Raw genomic sequence first — 19,520 nt, forward strand, 5'->3', positions numbered from 1 at the left:
GTTAAGATACTATACAGATAGCACGGCTTGTTGATGGCAAGAGGCCATATGAGTTAAAAGCCATAAACTTCTCGTAAAGAATATCCATATGAAAAGCATTAGCAATAAGGAGATACCATGGTTGCAAAAATGCAACTGATTTGTCACTGGGGCTAGGCTAATTTTTAAGCATAAGAGGGAGAGTTCTGGTAAACAACAATTCTGAGTAACGCAGATGAATACAGATTTATTACCAAGGAAACAAAGAGCCCGCACAATTTTTATGTCTTCCTCTGCAGGCTGATTATAATGTCTCAAGGAGGTTCTCCACCACGAAGAACAACAGCTCTCCTGAGAGAGTGGCGGAGGGCAAGTGACAGAGTGGGCAGCCTTGCAGGCTTAGGAGCTGGGCAGCCCTGGACCCGGCCCATCCTCACAGCTGCACTTCCTGCTTGCCACTTACAAAAGTAATGGTTAAAGGAAAAAGGAAAAAGGAAAAAGGAAAAAGTAGATAGGAAAATTAGTTGGAACAATCTAACAGTCTACTAGAAATGTTTAAATGTCTAAAGAATAAATAATATCAAATATGTTAAGAAGATTAAGTTGACTTAAAGATAAATTTTAAATAAGAGTTAAAACATATACACTAAGGTGAACAACAAGGTCGTACTGTAGAGCACAGGGAACTATATTCAATATCCTGTAATAAACCATAATGGAAAAGAATATGAAAAAGAATATATATATACATAATTGAATCACTTTGCTGTACACCAGAAGCTGACATTGTAAATCAACTATACCTCAATTAAAAAATTTTTTTAAAATACCCACTAAAGAAATCAACACAATAAAGGATATGAAAGGAAGGCAACGGCCAGGAATTAATGGGAACCCCACAGGGTTCTGGGTGCTCTGAGTTTCAAGTAGGACCCAAATACCAACAAACACATTCAAGGCTCCCTGCAATGAGGTCTGACTAAATGACTCCTGGACACATTTGGGGTTCCACCCAGAAGCTGTGAGGGCACAGAGGCCCAAGTACTATCCTACGTCTCTCATCTCCAGTCCTACAAAAATTCAAAAGGAGACAATGATAAAGTACTCATTGCAGTGGGAAGAGTTCCTTAGAAACTGTATAATGCCAGAGGTGGGAAGCCCTTCGAGAAAGCCTCATCCAAATTCCCCTTTCTTCCAGCTGGGAAGAGTCATGATCAGAGAAAATTAACTAACTTTTAAAAACAATAACTCAGCTAATTAATGAGTAGCATAGACAGACCTCTTGCACTGTTATTCACTCCCAGTCTGAAAATTCCCAGGAAAAATATGCTGCAAAGAAAAAAAAGGTATTTCAGGCAGGAGAGAGACAATGAGAACTAGTACTTGGTGTCTAAAACATGTGCTTTGCACAAGCTATAAGAAAGAGATGATTCACAGATAAGAAGAGATGATTCATAGATAAGAACAGATGATTCACAGATGAGATGAGACTCAAGGTGTTTAAAAAAAATTACTCACGGAAACAGCTTAGAAGAAGCAGATAGCCTCAAACCCAGTTTTGCCAACTCAAAGCCTAAGCTTTTTTAAAGAAACCTCTTTCATACAAAATGTAACACTCATACAGAAAAACCCAGCATGCTGGAAAAATCCACTTGCTTCTTTTCTCTTCTCCACCCTGCTCTGTTCCTGAGGCTGAGGGTACAGGTTCCACCCAAAGGCTCAAGGGCCCCCTGGCTTCTGCTGAGTTCTGCTAGCGCCTCAGAGGACATCTGGGCAAGGAGGAGCCTGAGGCCAGGGTACTTACTCCCCTTGTTCCTTGTTACTTCACACTTACTGTTTCCAAGGCAGCTGACTCTCCAGGGGTGACCCCTCCAGGTTCTAGTAACCTCTCCCTTCCTTAACCTCTTTGGGCCTAAAGGTGGTGGGCACAACAAGGAAACGGTCCTGCCAAAGGTCCCTCTTTTGTCACTAGGTTCCATTCTTTTGTCATTAGATCTTTATACATAAGCCCTTGAATTATTCTAGTTTAAGTGTGCTGTTTTCTATTGAGACCCTTATAGATACAAGGGCAAAACAAAAATAGATTAATGAATTATCACAGAACAAACACTAAAATAATTAGCACTCAGGTCAACAAACAGAACTTCCCAGCATCCTGGGAGCTCTCCCGTGTGCCCTACGTATTACATGCTCCCAAAACCCTATGCGCGAATCCCTAAACTCTTTATTTCAGTTTGGTCTGCTTTCTGAAATTCATATAAATGGAATCGTACAATATGAATTCCTTCACGTCTGGCTCTTTTCACTTAACAACATACGCACAAGATTCGCCTGTGTTGTTCCATGCGCCTTCTGTGTGATTCATTTTGATTGTGAAAAGCAGTCAACTGCTTGTCGACACAACTGATCTATCCACTCTACAGTTGCTGAACATGTGGGTTGTCCCTAATTTGGAGTGATTAGAAATAATGCTACTGTGAACATTCTTATCTCTAACTCCTGGTGCACAGGAACACGCATTTCTACCCAGGAGTGGAATGTGAGTCATAGGGTGTATGCATCTTCATTTTAGTACTTAATATCCAACTGTTTTCCAAATTTAAGCTCCCACCAGCCAGGCGCAAGAGTTCCTGGTTGCTCTGTACCCTCACCAACACTTTTCTTTTTTTTTAAGTAGATCTTTATTGGAGTATAATTGCTTCACAATACTGTGTTAGTTTCTGTTGTACACCAAAGTGAATCGGCCACATGCATACATCTATCCCCATATCCCCTCCCTCTTGCGTCTCCCTCCCACCCTCCCTACTCCACCCCTCTAGGTCGTTGCAAAGCACCAAGCTGATCTCCCTGTGGTATACTGCTGCTTCCCATTAGCTATTTTACATTTGGTAGCGTACATATGTCGATGTTACTCTCACTTTGCCCCAGCTTCCCCATTCCCCTCCGTGTCCTCAAGTCCATTCTCTATGTCTATGTCTTTATTCCTGCCCTGCCACTATGTTCATCGGTACCATTTTTTTTCTTAGATTCCATATATATGTGTTAGCATATGGTATTTGTTTTTCTCTTTCTGACTTACTTCACTCTGTATGACAGACTCTAGGTCCATCTACCTCACTACAAATGACTCAGTTTCGTTTCTTTTTATGGACAAGTAATATTCCAGTGCTGGCTGAGTATATATAATGGAATACTACTCAGCCAGCACTTCTTGTTGTTAGTCTTTTTCACTGTAGCCATTTTGGTGAGTGGGTAGTAACATCCTTATTATGGTTTTAATTTTCGCTTCCCGATTACTTATGAGGTCCAGCATACTTATACATGTTTACCAACCTTTTGGATATACGCATTTTTGAGTGCTTAAAAGTCTTTGGCTCACTGAATGGCAGAGATCTCCCTCCCAAAATTAAACTTACAGGCTGACAGAATCCAGTTACAAAATCTTTCCTTGGGAATATCAACTCATTAGTGAGAAACAGGGAAAGGAAAGGATGGTCTCTTCCCTCAGAAGATTCTTTTGCTACAGATCAAATTACTATTCTGATTATTCTCTATTAAGTAGGACCAACTTCAACAAAATTTACTAAAACAAAGTACAATACCATAATACAGAAAGAGTACAACACAATCTCACAATCTGAGACTCCTGAGTAAATATCCCTGGGTTACACCATCCATACAACTATTGTGTCCTCAACATACTTTGCTGTTGGCATAATGATTAAATTCAGCGAAGCATGTAAAGCACTTAGACCTCTGCTTAATGATTGTTCACCTCTGATAATACAGATAAGAGTAATAGCAGAGATAATAAAAAATCCTAAGTAACTTTTTAAACCAACAAACTTCAACCTATAGTCATGGAGTTACTTTTTAGTATACAGATGCCTGATACTAAAATCCTCCATCACACACACCAGTATACAAGTTTGGATTTAAGTAACTCAATAACACACCTCTCATTTCTTTACCAATCCTGACTCTCCACAATACCTTTTTCTTCTACGCTGCTACTTCACCATATTACTAGATATTTTCCCCTAGAAACTCATCTCCCTCTACATGTCTCCTTTAACTGTGAGACCAGAATCTGTAGGAGGTGGCCATGTACATCACAATAACCAGAGAGTTCCAATTAATTGGCTGTGCCTGGGGACCACTGAATGGCTCTCCACGCAGTTAGTGAGACGTCACCCTGCAAACTCTTGGCCTGGGATTTCAGTGGGTCCAGGAATGATTTCACTGTCATGTTGATGCCTTCTCCTAAGATCCTCTAAGTGAAAGAATCTTTAATATCTTTAGGGAACTCTACTTTGATTGCCAATTTAGATCAATTTTATTTTTAGAATTAATTATTTTATTTTTAGAATTATCTATCATTTTGGTTATCTGGGTTCAATTTGCTTGCTGTGAGGTAAGTAATCATCTGATGGTCCATACGTCTGTAAAATTGTGAAACTGAACAAAAATTGCCAAGGAAAAGGAATTTGGGAAATGTTAAATTTATAATACAATTTAGGAAATCAAGTGGAAAGGAGGTCCATACTAATTTGGCTATAAGACTACAGTTGTAAGTTGCTGGATTTAAAATAAAATAGATTTAAACAAATAGTATCTCAGTCTTCTTTATCCAGAAACCACTATTCAATATATCTGCCCCTCAAAAAAAAAAAAAAAAAAAAAAGAGCAGTAAGTTTAGATGCAAGCTTGAAAAAGAAAGGGGTATGGCACAAAGATTCCATAAGATCAAAGTGGGAGACCGTCAGGGCCAAATGATAAGATTTTCACCCTAGTTCGGGGCTTCCCCCATGTCCCTCACCACCTCTCCTTTCTGGGGACTGGCTGTCTACCAACTGCTCTGGCTGTGTGTGCTGATGGCCACCTGAGCTGGGAAAGATAAACAGTAACTACAGTGGGCCCCTCATCACAATACCGGTCTGAGGGACTAGGATAAGCCTCACTCACACTTGCTGAGGTACAGAGAAATGTGTTAAGAACGAGAAATACAATTTTATCTGTGGCATAGACAAATCTCTGATATAACATCATGTTTTCTTTTTTTTTTTAATATTTATTTATTTATTTATTTGGCTCTGTCGGGTCTTAGTTGTGGCGCACAGGCTCTCTAGTTGTGGTGAGCGGGCTCTAGAGCACATGGGCTTAGTTGCCCCACAGTATGTGGGATCTTACTTAGTTCCGCGACCAGGGACTGAACCTGTGTCCCCCGCACTGGAAGGTGGATTCTTAACCACTGGGAAGTCCCAAAGAGCATGTTTTTATAATGGGGATTTACTGTGTCTATTAACAACAGGAGAGGCCACAACAGTGAGAGGCCCGCATACCGCAAAAAAAAAAAAAAGGAGCTAAAACAGATGACTTTATAAAGTGAAGGAAACTCTGTGAAATCCCTTTTGCAAGGTGAAAAATTTCTTTCATTCATATCCCAAAATAAGTAAGGAAATTAAAGCTGAATGAATATTGGTCCCCGAATGAGATAAGCTCCTCTATTTGAATAAAAATTTCATTAGGTTCAAGTATTAAAGAGGCAAACCAGACACTATAAAAGTTTAATTCTTTTTTTTTTTTTTTTTTGCTACGCAGGCCTCTCACTGTTGTGGCCTCTCCCGTTGCGGAGCACAAGCTCCGGACGCGCAGGCTCAGCGGCCATGGCTCACGGGCCCAGCCGCTCCGCGGCATGTGGGATCTTGCCGGACCGGGGCACGAACCCGCGTCCCGTGCATCGGCAGGCGGACTCTCAACCACTGCGCCACCAGGGAAGCCCCAAAAGTTTAATTCTTAAGTTGTTTACTTACTTGCTGCCAAATGGTTTGGGGGAAATATTTTTTTTAACTGTAATTCTTTTCCAACATAAAATTATTGTGTGACGAGTCACGAGCACAGACAACAATGCTAAGTGCTGCAGGGTCATGGAGAGAAGGACAGTGGGTCTTGCCTCCAGTCTGCCTTGTGACTGGTAGGTTCCCCTCACATTAGCAAGTCAAAGTGTCCCTGATGCTGACACTGGGCTCAGTAATTCGACCCTCCATTTCTTCACCTACTTTTTCAGTCACACATTCAACCAGTATTTACTAACTGACTGTTAAATACATACATATACAACACATGCAAACCCTTAAGGACCTCAATGTAGCGAAGGATAAAAGGCAAATAAACTCCCAATAATAATACAAACACAAGCCACTACAGGGTAAGAATCCAGTGCTAAGGAACCTTACAGGGGCGAATAATCAACCAGCTTCAGGGGTCAGAGAAAACTTCCTGGGAAAGGCAGCACCTAAGCTAAAATTTTTAAGATAAATAGCAGCCGCCCAAGCCAAGAGATGGGAGTGCGGTGGGAAGGAATGTCACTTCTGTTGGTGGAACAGCCTGTGAAAGGCCAGGAGTAGGAGATCCCGTAAGGCTAAGATGGAGAGAAAGGCGGGACCCACCTTCAAGCTGTGCCCCTGGGTACCTCTCTCTGAGAGACTGGCAGGTCAGAAAAAAGAATCTCCCTGTGTACAAGGGGATTTGTCTTAATGAGATATATGCCTTCCCTGTGCCTGTTGATTTCAGCAGCACAGAGAACACTAACCAATACTGAATTTTAGAAGACCTGTCACAGGCTATATGAAATTAAGGCAATGAAAAGATTGGATCTGCAGATAAGAGGTTCCTATCTCCAAGGGAAATATCAAACTCCTAGCCTGCATATGAAACATAACTCCATGTATAAAAAACTAATTACTGTAATTCAGCAATGAGCAGATCATGTCTAGTGAAGAAGTCAATGTAACCACCTCACAACGGGAAGTCTTTACAGCAGCTAGGGCAGAAAGGGGAGGGCCCTGAACTTGGCACAGAAGAGGCTGGGCCTGGTGGTCTGAGTTCTGCAGCAAGTCACTGGCCCTCTCTGGGCCTCAAATCCTCATTTACACAAGAAATAGTTGCTGTGGCTGTTGCTTGTGCTTCTAAAACCCATTACTCTGGCATTAACATAATCAAAAGTACTTTAATCACCAAAGGAAAGGATTTAAACAATTTATAAGTCACAGATTTACTACGGTTTTGTCTGAGGAAAAAAAAAAAAGGAGCATGTGCCCTCAAACTGTCTTAAATTAAAACACCAGTTAAGTTCATGTACCTTTTAAAGGCTGATAAATCACGCATAACCAAGTATAAAGATAATTAAAATTTTAGTACAAGCAAATGAAATTATGATTTTTTTTAAAGAAAAGAGAAAGTAAAAACTTTAATGTAACTAGGCAGGCAGGCAATGATTGGGGTTGCTCACTTCCCTTTTCGTTGGTCTCACTTCCCTTCTTAGGTTAAAATACTCCTAATATGTAAATTATTCCACTAAAGACTTCCAAAGTTCTTAACAATTTGTAGGGGTGTTTTTGCAAAAGGAATTACTTCTAGACGTCCATGTGACAGAAAAGGGATATGAAGCACTGGGGACTTAATAAATAAAGCAAACCAAAGTAGGTAAAGGTATATGCAAAGCAGAAGCAAATAATTGAGGGTCCCAACATTTCTACCATTTAGAAATGGTTTAGGGCTTCCCTGGTGGCGCAGTGGTTGAGAGTCCGCCTGCCAATGCAGGGGACACGGGTTCGTGCCCCGGTCCGGGAAGATTCCACATGCTGCGGAACAGCTGGGTCCGTGAGCCATGGCCGCTGAGCCTGCGCGTCCAGAGCCTGTGCTCCACAACAGGAGAGGCCACAACAGTGAGAGGCCCACACACCGCAAAAAAAAAAAAAAAAGAAATGGTTTAGCAGTAAAAAGTGGATATTCAATGATTTTAGGAACTTTGTAGTAAAGGGTTAACGCTGTTTGGAAGTTACCTACTAGGTGCCAGGTTAGCCCTTGGACTTCTCTGGTTTAGAGTCCTCAAAATCCTACCAGATGGGTATTATCTCTATTTTAGCACTATAGAAACTAAGCAGGAACAAAGGCTCAGAGTGCTTAAGTAACTAGACAAAGTCACACAGCTTAGAAACTAAGTTATACTATGAATTCTATTCAGCCAACATCAAATCTCATTCTCTTTCAACAGATGATGCAGACTTTAAGCACCAAGTAAACAAACTCAAGACATTTTCTCCTTTCTGTATGATTCTCTTAAATATAGGCCATCATTTCATGGGGAGCTTATGCTAAGCATGACTTCATAAACAAATCATTTGTGAAAGAGAAAAACCACATCCAGGGCAAAGTCATAAGTTGAAAAAGCCTTATTTCAGAGAGTACTTCCTGAAAGAGACAAAGCAGCAATTACAGCTGAACAAGTACCAACTCCTATACCGAGTATTATATTTGAAACAACTTCTTAAAGCAACAGAAGAACCTAAAACAAAAGAAATACAGCATTTCTTAAATATACCATTTCTAGAAAGAGCTATTTTAACACAAGCAACTCAAAGAAATCCCTTTTACAGAACTGGGTATACCGAGAAATGTTCCTCTCAAACACAGCCTTTTGATGGACAGGAGGTAAGTAGCATTTAATTAACTTCATCACAGATTATCAGAAATAATGCTGTACTTATTTACTAAATCTCAAAATCCTTGTTTTATTTTAATAATATATTACTGAAACTATGCTGGTGAAGGACCCTCAAATGGGATATACTGTCATCTTCCTACATTATTAACATGCTGTTTCATTTACTTTCAATACTGTTTTACCTTAATAGTAAATGTAAGTTTTTTAAACTTAAAGAAAATGTTGATACAATAAATCATAAATATCTTTAGGAGTCTTTGTCACCTGGTTTCAATTACATTGTTTCACAGAATGTACTTAAAGTCTTTTAAGAAAAGACTAGCTAATCATGGAATCTAAAACTTTTAAAATGCTGACTTAAAAGCAATCACTTTTCAATATTTATCCAAAAATTTATCCGTGTGTACAGAGTACAGTAACCTGTATGGTAATGCCTTTAAAACACATGCATCACACGTATTTTAGTTAACCTTAAGCAAATGAACACAACTGTTGGTGACATAAAGTCAGCTTGAACCCAATGAGGGGAAAAAGATTTCCTCAAAAATGGTTTGTAAGTAAGGAATTTATGTGACAAAATTCGGGAATAAGGATGGGTGGAGGGAGTTCTGATACAAAAGAAAAAAGGATACAAAATGTCATTTACATTACAATTTTTACTATTTAAAAATCATGGAAAGTTAATAATGAGTTAAGTCTCTAAAATTATTTTCCTTTGTATGATAATACTAGAGAGTTAATTTTTCTATGTAGTATTTTTCCCATTTTAGAGAAATTAATATTCTAGTCAACACAATATTTGGAAATTTTAATAAGTACAGGCTTTTAAATATATAGAATTCTACTCCAAAATCATATTTAACCTAAATATCTGGCAAACTCGCTACAGTCAGGAAGGTAGGAAGGGAAGAAAGGAGGGAGAAGAAAACAAATTCATACCTTGTGTTTGTCCTCAGCAACTGCTCAAATTAATTTTAAATTACAGCCCATGATGCCACTACCAGACGGCTAACCTCCCCCAGTTTTCACTAAACAGAGACTCAGGGCTGAATGAGAGAGAGACCATTCTGCAAAGTGACATTTTTGAGGGAAACTTTTCTTACACCTCCATATTTCAAGGGGGATGCCACAAGGTTCCATCTCTTTGCAGCGAGTCTATTTTTAAAATCACTGTTGTTGATGTTATATCGTGGGTGATAGAAATTTCACACTGAGGGGGTCACAGCTAAACTCCCTTCCAGTAGAAATGGGCATTTGGGGGGGGTGGAAATTAGTTTCTGCAAACACATAAAGTTACTGAGTGACTTCTTACTAATAACTATTTGTCTTTGATATTCCTTTTTTAAAATTAAATTTGACAAATAATACTTACGCTTCTGGATCTCGGTAGAGTGAGGGCATGAAAGTTACTATACTAGCAATATCTTTTTTTTTTTTTTTTCAGATAGGTGCTTTATTTAATTAATTTATTTTTGGCTGTGTTGGGTCTTCGTTTCTGTGCGAGGGCTTTCTCTAGTTGCGGCAAGCGGGGGCCACTCTTCATCGCGGTGCGCGTGCCTCTCACTATCGCGGCCTCTCTTGCTGTGGAGCACAGGCTCCAGACGCTCAGGCTCAGTAGTTGTGGCTCACGGGCCTAGTTGCTCCGCGGCATGTGGGATCTTCCCAGACCAGGGCTCGAACCTGTGGCCCCTGCATTAGCAGGCAGATTCTCAACCACTGCGCCACCAGGGAAGCCCATATACTAGCAATATCTTATTCTCAAAGTGTTGCTCTCCGTGCACCACTGCAGCAGTGTAATCCGCTTCTGGGGCACTGGTAAACACCATCTGGAAGACTCAGCATTAGGCACTCCCAACTGTGCATTAAAAACTAGCCCATCTATTGTTTTAAGAGTCAAGTTCTTGTGGGACTTCCCTGGCAGTTCCAGGGGTTAAGACTCTGCACTCCCAGTGCAGGGGGTACGGGTTCGATCCCTGGTCGGGGAACTAAGATCCCTCATGCCGCAAGGTGTGGCCAAAAAAAAAACAGAGAGAGTAAAAGTTCTTGATCTGTATACCATGGCACAAGACACTGCTGTTTCTAGACCTATGATAATCTAGAGAGAACATAATACTATGAAGAAGTGTTTGCTACTTAAAAAAAACAATATGGTTTAATGGCCAATTAAGCAAGCCTTCATTGACAAACTAGAGAGTGCTTGCTCTGGGTCACCCTGCCAAAGTTTCCTTCCTTCACTTATCCATCAATTCAGCAAATATTACTTACTGAGTATCTACTATGTACTCATCAGGCAGTGGGGATTTAGCAGTAAAAAGGAAAAGTTCCTGCTCTCAAATGAGAATTACTGTGAATATTCAGTAAGCAACCAGTTATATGGTTTTTTTATTAGTTTTCTAATACATAATTTATATATTAAAATTATATTTAATGAGTAAAAATTCATTATTTGGACATTACTAATCTGGGTTACCAAATATTGAAACAGAATGAAGATGATAAAAGGTGGCAAACTATCAATATTTTCTAAGATTCAAACTTCAGAATGGCCTTTCCCCAATTAGTCCCAAACAAAGGATACCTACCATAGGCACAATTGTTACCCAATTTCACACTACAGAGAGAAAATGAATACATTTGCCAGTGCATCATGACACACCAGACCATCTTAATACACTGATATGTTAGTACATATTAGTAATAATACCTAGGGAGTGTATTTCTTAATAAATACTAAGACACATATATTGACTCTATGACATAAAATACTGTCAAAATTAAAATCCACTGATATGCCAAGTCGAGTGTGAGAACGTTAAGCATTTATTTTTTCAACAAAGAGTTTTATTCCTCCTATTCTTAACTATTTTACAGTTTCTAAGTGTCATGCCCACAACAAGCTATAAGATGACCACCCCTCACAGTCAAGCTCAACCTGGCCCGTCTATCGACCCATATCCAGATGAATACAAAACAGCAGCCCTTGTCTTCTACAGCTGTATCTTCATAACTGGCTTATTCGTTAATGTCACTGCCTTATGGGTTTTCAGTTGTACCACCAAGAAGAGAACCACTGTAACCATCTATATGATGAATGTGGCACTACTGGACTTGATATTTATAATGAGCTTACCCTTTCGAATGTTTTATTATGCAAAAGGTGAATGGCCGTTTGGAGAGTACTTCTGCCAGATTCTTGGGGCTCTCACAGTGTTTTATCCAAGTATTGCTCTATGGCTTCTTGCTTTCATTAGTGCCGACAGATACATGGCCATTGTACAGCCGAAATACACCAAGGAACTTAAAAACACATGCAAGGCCATGCTAGCGTGTGTGGGAGTCTGGATAATGACCCTGACAACCACCATCCCACTCCTACTGCTCTATGAAGACCCAGATAAAGCCTCCAACCCTGCCACCTGCCTCAAGATTTCTGACATCATCCACTTAAAAGCTATTAATGCGCTGAACTTCACTCGACTGATTTTCTTTTTCTTGATTCCTCTGTTCATCATGATTGGGTGCTACTTAGTCATTATTCATAGTCTCCTTCACGGTAAGACATCTAAGCTAAAGCCAAAAGTCAAGAAGAAGTCTATACGGATCATTATCACGCTCATGGTGCAGGTGCTCGTCTGCTTCATGCCTTTCCACATCTGCTTTGCTTTCCTGATGCTGGGAGGGGAGGAGAACAGCTACAACCCGTGGGGAGCCTTTGCCACCTTCCTCATGAACCTCAGCACCTGTCTGGATGTGATTCTCTACTACATTGTTTCAAAACAATTTCAGGCTCGAGTCATTAGTGTCATGCTATACCGCAATTATCTTCGGAGCGTGCGCAGAAAGAGCTTCCGCTCGGGTAGTTTACGGTCCCTAAGCAACATAAACAGTGAAATGTTATGAACGGTCATTGCTTGTCTTCGATCTCTTTAAATTCACTTTACTAACTTAGCGTCAGTGGATATTCTGTATGATATCATCAAGTCCCTTCTCTCCCGAAAACAAATAATAAACTTTAAGAACTCTTCCTCCTTTGTGAGATCTTATTACTGCGGCAGCATAATTAAATACACTAAAGTATTTTAATAAATTCATTATCTTTACTTTTAAAACCTGTATAAAACATTTTCATGAATTACTGGGAGAAAAGCATCCAATTCGTGTTTCATATTCAAGCCTTATCTAAATACATAGTTGACTTTTTGGATTTAATTCTATGTGCAGGTGAGTCATGATGTCAATCAGGTCAGCAGGCAAAATATTGGAGCTATTGTTTGAAATAATTTGATTGAATTATTTTCCAACTAGATGCAGCTCCCTTTGGGCTAATTTATACTCCGAATTGGTGGTCTAAATCCAGTACTTTGTATTCTAAACACCAAACTTCCATGATTCCTACACAAACAACTATGTTCAACTCATCACTGTTACTGCTGCAGAGCAAAATTTGCAGAAGCGAGCACCTGAGGGTGCTGTAAAGGCCATTGCCATCAGCCCCCACCTACTCTAAATTCATTTTCCTTTGGAAACAGACTATAGTCATTCAATAAACACTTACTGAGAGCCGAGTATGCACCAGACTCTACTTGAGACTAGTCGGGGGGGACCTCCCTGGTGGCGCAGTGGTTAAGAATCTGCCTGCCAATGCAGGGGATATGGGCTCGAGCCCTGGTCCGGGAAGATCCCACATGCTGCAGAGCAACTAAGCCCATGCGCCACTACTACCGAGCCTGTGCTCTAGAACCCACGAGCCACAACTACTGAGCCCACGTGCCACAACTACTGAAGCCCATGTGCCACAACTACTGAAGCCCGTGGGCCTAGAGACCGTGCTCCGCAACAAGAGAAGCCACCGCAATGAGAAGCCCGCGCACCACAATGAAGACGGGATGCAGCCAAAAATAAATAAAATAAAATAAATAAGTTTATTTTAAAAAAGGACAATTAGTCCTGCCAAAGGGCAACAGGGTGCAGAAAGAAAACCAGCAGGTACAAGAATACAAATACATAGCATGTTAAGAAAGCTGAATGACTGACGGGGGAGTGGCTTGAAACATTGGACTGGGGTCAGATTATGAGGGCTTTGAAGGGAAAGAAACAAACAACAATATATGGGGTGGGGAGGCTGCTACTGCTAGGATGTCTGCATAGGTGACCTTACTTAGTTCCCTCCACTGCCCTGTGAATTACAGAGTATGAGCCCCAATTTACAGATGAGGGAAGTTGAGAGAAGTAACTTGCTCAAGATGACACACAAATAATACACGGCAGAGCTGGAATCTCAGGTAAATTGGTCTATGTGATGGCAAAGCCTAAGCCATCTGTACTATTCTAGACGGCCCTGATGCCACCTTGAAGAAGCTTGATTTTTATCCTGAAGAAAATAAGGACTTAGAGGTTTTTAAAAGGAAGATTAGCATGGTCAAACTTGTATTTTAGAAAGATAACTTCTGAAAACATTGCATGAAATACTTTGGAATTGATAGGAAGACTAGTTGGAGAATTACTGCAAAAATCTAGGCAAGAAAAGGCTAGTTAAGACTGGGATAATGACAGAAGGAGTCAAGGAGATGCGATGAAAAGCTGACTTACATAGGACTTCGAATGAATAAAAGTCAGTGCCCTACGCCACTGATGAGAAGAGGGAAAGATTTCCAGCTTGGATGACTGAGTAGATGAAAATGCCACTAATTAAAATATGGAGTACAGAAGGAGGAGGAGATAAGAGTGCAAAAAGAGAGGTGATCAGAGGAGGTAAGAGCTTCTGAACATGATGAATTTTCCTTGAGTCTTAGAAGTCACTAGGAAATATGACTGAAGAAAGATCAAGAAAGCAATATGGACTGGAAATAGAGAGCTGGGAAACAAATAACAGATGCTAACTGTAGTTGAAGTCATGGGGGTGGACGCGACGGCACAGAGAGAGCACCTGGAGTAAGCTTGAGAAAGGAGCTGCAAAGAGTAAAGGAGGTCAAAGAGGACCAGGAGAGAGTAGTGTGCTAGGATTCAGGCGAGCAGGTTATTTCATGAAATAATGGGATGTCAAAAGCATTTAATGTGCCACTGAAAGGTCAGATAAGACAAGTGAAAACAAGCCACTGGCTTCAGAAATTAGTTGGATACTGGTGACCTTTATAAGAGAAGTTTTAATAGTGGTGAGGTTAAAAAAGAGAGAGAGAGAATTAAATAGGAAGTGAAGAATTGCAGGAAGTGCAGGTAAACTTGGCATTGATGAGAAAGAAAAAGGTAAGAAGACATTATGTGGAAAACACTGCAAATTATAAAACACATTGACTAAAAAAGTTTCCTCTCCTGAGTTTTTGAAGCTTTGCTTACCATCAAATAAAAGATATATTTACAAAATGCAAAGTTTATTCAAGTAAAGATTTAGGTTCCAAGAAGTCTATGTTTGAGAACGCGTCAAGATTCAAAAAAGCCATATTATAATGTTTCATGATTTAAAAGGAAAGAGAAATATATCCTCATTCAGGTGATGTCTGAATTAACATTCACACTGTCTTTCAAAGGGGATCCTATAACTTTTGAATTTACTCAAATTTTCAATTCTTGCTACTAGCTAAGATTTAAAGCCTTCTGGCCTTAAGAATTAGTAAAAACATTGCCACCAACTTCAAAATTGAATCAATCTTCCTTATACGTACCAGTCACGATTCCATAAAGAAATAAGTGTCATTCATTCAAAGAAATAACTGTCATTCAACTCTATGTGCAATAGAAAAAAAAAAAGTCATCACACAAGGGGACGATGTAAATAAGAATTAAAAGCTATGTTACTACCCATCCACTAAATTTATTCTAACACAAACATACACGATACACATAACCCTTCTACAACTCAGTAGGCCTTATAAAGAACCAAAAAGAACTGGCCTCAATGAGAAACGTTAGGGGAAAACTAATGATTTAGTAATGCTACTTCTTTTCTGAATCAACATGGAATCATTCCTAATGACTACACTATTTACCACAATAGCAGAATAGTCAACTTAAACTTCTTAGTCTAACTGCAATCACAACCCGTAAAACTAAAAAACTGCATAATTATGACACAGAACTTTATGTGTCTCCATTAAAATATTATTCAGAATCATACATTATTAAGACAACTAAACATCAATACTCATGCCAATAATTCAGTAAATCCCACGAAGGGCAGCTATTACCATAAATATTAACAATGTAAGTGTGAGAGCTATAAGATCACTAACCGTATTTTAAAAATAGAGATCCAAAGTGAATCTAAATCAAGGTACTTGCAATAGCCTAACAGTTCTCAAAAATATATACTGAAAATTAAAATAAGGCTGAAGTTAGTACACACAAATTTTAAATATATGTTACCTTTATTTTATAGTATCTCATATCTTAAAAACCGTCTCAGAAACTTAATTCAGAGATGCTTTAAAGGCATTTATATGTGCTAACAACTCTGCTCCTAAATGCCAATTATTTCATAAATTAATACATGTTTTCTCATTTTGTTTTTAAAGAAAATCAACACAATATGAAAGCACAGACACTCTATGAGTTAGGTTGCCCACTGCAGATTGGCTACAAAGTTATAACCTATATACTGATTTTATTTTACCTTTGGTGGAAATATATAAACAATATAATTTAAGAAAAGCATCATTCTTCAGAAGCTTAACTTCAGACAAATAAATTTTGTTTCCTAATCTAATTAATTAAATTTTGTATTTTTATGTTTAATTAGTTAACAAAGTTACAAAGACAAAATTTCACTATGAAAACACAATTCTGTCTTCAGGACCAGAAGAGAAAATTCATTAAAAATTCTCTAAAATATGAGATTTGAAAGCTAAAAAAAAAGAGTGAGTGTAAAACAGATTCTGTGTCAAGAACATAATGAAAATGTTAAGTATACACTGGAATTTTTACATATAAAATCAATTTTACTATATCTAAAAGTTTAAAATATTCTCTTACTGACTTTCATGTATAATAATGCTTTAAGTCAGATTTAAGTAGTTATGAATTAAGCTAATATTTGAGAGCTACTTACAATCCAGACGGCAAATTCCTGGCTGCAGTGATACCAAAGGAATACCGCACAGCTTCAACGAGGATAAAGTCACCCACCGCCGACAAAACCCAGGAACCCAGCAGAAAGGACTAAAAATAAAACAGGAAGAACATTATAGAGAGGAGTCTTCTAAAAATAAACTAACATTTATTTAATTAGAACCAGCTCAGATATATATACATTTTTTAAAGTTTGTTTTTTATTTGAATAGACTTTTCAAAGTGAGGGAGTAAAACCATATTGGTCAAATGTATTAACTTCCATAATTTCTAAGTATGTTGAAGAAAAGATATTTATAGCATGACTTATTTTTACAACAAACCATTAAGCAAAATAAGTGATTAGAGTTTTATTAAAATAAAAATCCTTATTAAAATGGTTATTGCTGGGCTTCCCTGGTGGCGCAGTAGTTGGGAATCTGCCTGCCAATGCAGGGGACGCAGGTTCAAGCCCTGGTCCAGGAGGATCCCACATGCGCAGAGCAGCTGGGCCTGTGCGCCACAACTGCTGAGCCTGTGCTCTGGAGCCCGTGAGCCACAAGTACTGAAGCTCGCGTGACTGGAGCCCGTGCTCCGCAGCAAGAGAGGCCACCGCAATGAGAGGCCCGTGCACCGCAACGAAGAGTGGCTCCCACTCGCCGCAACTAGAGAAAGCCCGCGCGCAGCAACAAAGGCTCAGTGCAGCAAAAAAAAAAAAAAAGTTATTGCCCACTCACACTGATATTATTACCTGTTATCATCATTATTATTTTATTATGCTAATCGCTTAAATTTAAATTTTTTCTTTGGTTAATGTCCATGTTCCAAATCAGACAGAGGATCATGTAATAAAAAGATAATTGTTAATGAAACACCAAGCTTAACAAAATAAAACTATTTAAAAACAAGAAAACAGAAACATTTTTTTCTATAACCTAAGTAGCAAAGGGAAAATACATAAAAACTTACTGCAAATTTTCTGCTTCCATATCTTCTTTCAAATATCCTAAAATTATAAATAAGCAGACTACTGCAGAAAGTATCTTTCAAATCAAGGCAAATTATTCTTCCACAAATCAACCTCCAAATCTAGATGGGGATTTAAAAAAGAATAACAAATAGGAGTAAGATTTGTTCAGGTCTCTTCCTTGGCACATTTATTACGTTTACGTTATACTGCTTATTTTTAATACTCTAAGCTCAGATTCCCCAAGGTAGAACTGAAACTCTCCATATCTCTGTAGCAGCTCTTAGAAATGCACACTGAGGGCTCCTTAAGAGGTTCTGCCAGGAGAGTGTGGCTATTTGCACTCCCAGACAGAGGGTGACTGTCCTCCATCCAGGCAGGTCCCACCTCTAGAGCACAAATGCCCACAAAGTGGTGCAGGAGAAGGGGACTGTGGCCAACTTAGCCAGGTGAACCAAATTAACCCCCCAAACAGAAAGGTACCAACTCAGGGCCACAGGGCCCTGACATTGCCTTACAGCAGTGGTTCTCAGGGCTGGCCATATGCTAGAATCCCCTGGGGATCTTTCTAAAAAAGTACACCAATGCCCAGGCCCCACCACTAGGCTCCCTGACTCAGCTGGTCTAGGGTGAGGTCTTGGCATCAAAAAAAAAAAAACCCAAAAAACAAAAAACAAAAAACACTTTATGTAGGTGATTCTACTGTGCAGACAGGATTAAGAATCATTGTATTACAGCAACTGAAATCATACTGAAGCTCTATTATATTCCAACAGAAAGCAGCAGTATGGATAAATAACTGAATCACAGGAACTTGGCAAAGCCCACCTAAGCAATGGCATTAATGACATCCCTATGAAGAAAAGATGTCAGTGCTCAAGAATGGATTATCATGCTTAAAATGGCTAATCAAGTATTTAGCAAAGAAAAGTGGCAGGTTATAACCATAATTTGCACTAACACTCTCTGATATTGTGATTTATAATAAGAAATATATTTTGGTCTTTGCCATTGGTATTTCCAAAGTGAAGAAAGCTATAACGGTGTCTTTTGTCATGTTAATGAGGTGACTTTTGGAAGCACCTAAGAATGGGGGCTGGCTTCCAGGGGAACCAACCTTGTGATTAGAAGGTTGGAATTTTCAGTCCCACACCCTGACCTCCGGGGGAGGGAGAGGGGCTGGAGGGTGGATCAACTGCCAATGGCCAGTGTTAATCAATCCTGCCTATATAATGAATCTCCATAAAAACCCAAAAGGACAGGGTTCTGAGAGCTTCCTGGGTGATGAACATGTGAAGATCTGAGGAGAGTGGGGCTCAGAGAGGGCACGGCAGCTCCGCACCCTTTCCCCTTACCTTGCCCTATGCATCTCTTCCATCTGGATGTTCATCTATATCCTTTAATAATAAACTGGTAATCCAGTACCTAAAATGTTTCTCTGAGTTCTGTGAACTGTTCTAGCAAATTAATTGAGCCCAGGGAGGGGGTCGTGGGAACTCTGATTTATAGCCGTTCGGTCAGAAGTCCAAGTAACTACCTGGGCTGGTGACTGGCATCTGAAGTGCGAGCGCAGTGGGCAGTCCTGTGGGACTGAGCCCTAACCCTGTGGAATCTGATGCTCTCTGGGAAGATGGCATCAGAACTGAGTTCAACTGTAGGACACCCAAGTTGGTGTCTGCGAATTGCTTATTGTTGGTGTGGGGAAATCCCTGCCAAGCTGGAAATGGTACCGGAATACCCCTTTTGCACTCCAACTCACAGACAAGACCCAGCACCAGCATTTTTCATGTGATCAACCCATAAATCTTGAAAGCCACAGACTTCTGCTCTTCCCACCAGCAAAAACCCAAGAGAAATTTCCTACTTGGTTTAATTACCACTATAAAAGTAATTCACAGACTCTCAATCTATTAGAGCTGAGAGAGCTTAGCTCCTCTAACAGATATTCAAACTGAGGCAAGTTTTTGAAAATGTTAAGTATGCACGCTAATCATACAAAAAACAGATTTAACATTGTTTAATTCTCTT

At 39.5% G+C, this 19,520-nt stretch overlaps 2 protein-coding genes across 4 annotated transcripts in view; one reads left to right on the plus strand and one right to left on the minus strand.

Moving 5' to 3' along the window:
- The window catches only part of UBAC2 (UBA domain containing 2), a 156,525-nt gene that overhangs the window by 112,146 nt on the left and 24,859 nt on the right, over positions 1-19,520 (minus strand). For all 3 annotated transcript variants that reach the window (XM_029210298.1, XM_029210296.1, XM_029210295.1), the window contains exons 3-4: positions 17,495-17,614; positions 16,527-16,636 (exon numbers count right to left, since the gene is read on the minus strand). In XM_029210298.1, coding sequence (XP_029066131.1) covers positions 16,527-16,636; positions 17,495-17,614 — 230 coding nt within the window. The remainder of the gene's footprint in view (positions 1-16,526; positions 16,637-17,494; positions 17,615-19,520) is intronic.
- Positions 7,760-12,509, plus strand: GPR18 (G protein-coupled receptor 18). Its single transcript, XM_029210299.1, has 2 exons — positions 7,760-8,472; positions 11,357-12,509. The coding sequence occupies exon 2, from the start codon at positions 11,369-11,371 to the stop codon at positions 12,383-12,385; it is 1,017 nt and encodes a 338-aa protein (XP_029066132.1). The 5' UTR covers positions 7,760-8,472; positions 11,357-11,368; the 3' UTR covers positions 12,386-12,509.

Source organism: Monodon monoceros, unplaced genomic scaffold (assembly GCF_005190385.1).
Source record: "Monodon monoceros isolate NGI ecotype Baffin Bay Population unplaced genomic scaffold, NGI_Narwhal_1 Super_Scaffold_8, whole genome shotgun sequence".
NCBI lineage: Eukaryota > Metazoa > Chordata > Mammalia > Artiodactyla > Monodontidae > Monodon > Monodon monoceros.

Excerpts from the sequence above, each read along its gene's own strand:
- GPR18 (XM_029210299.1), top strand. The coding sequence starts at position 11,369 with ATGCCCACAACAAGCTATAAGATGACCACCCCTCACAGTCAAGCTCAA.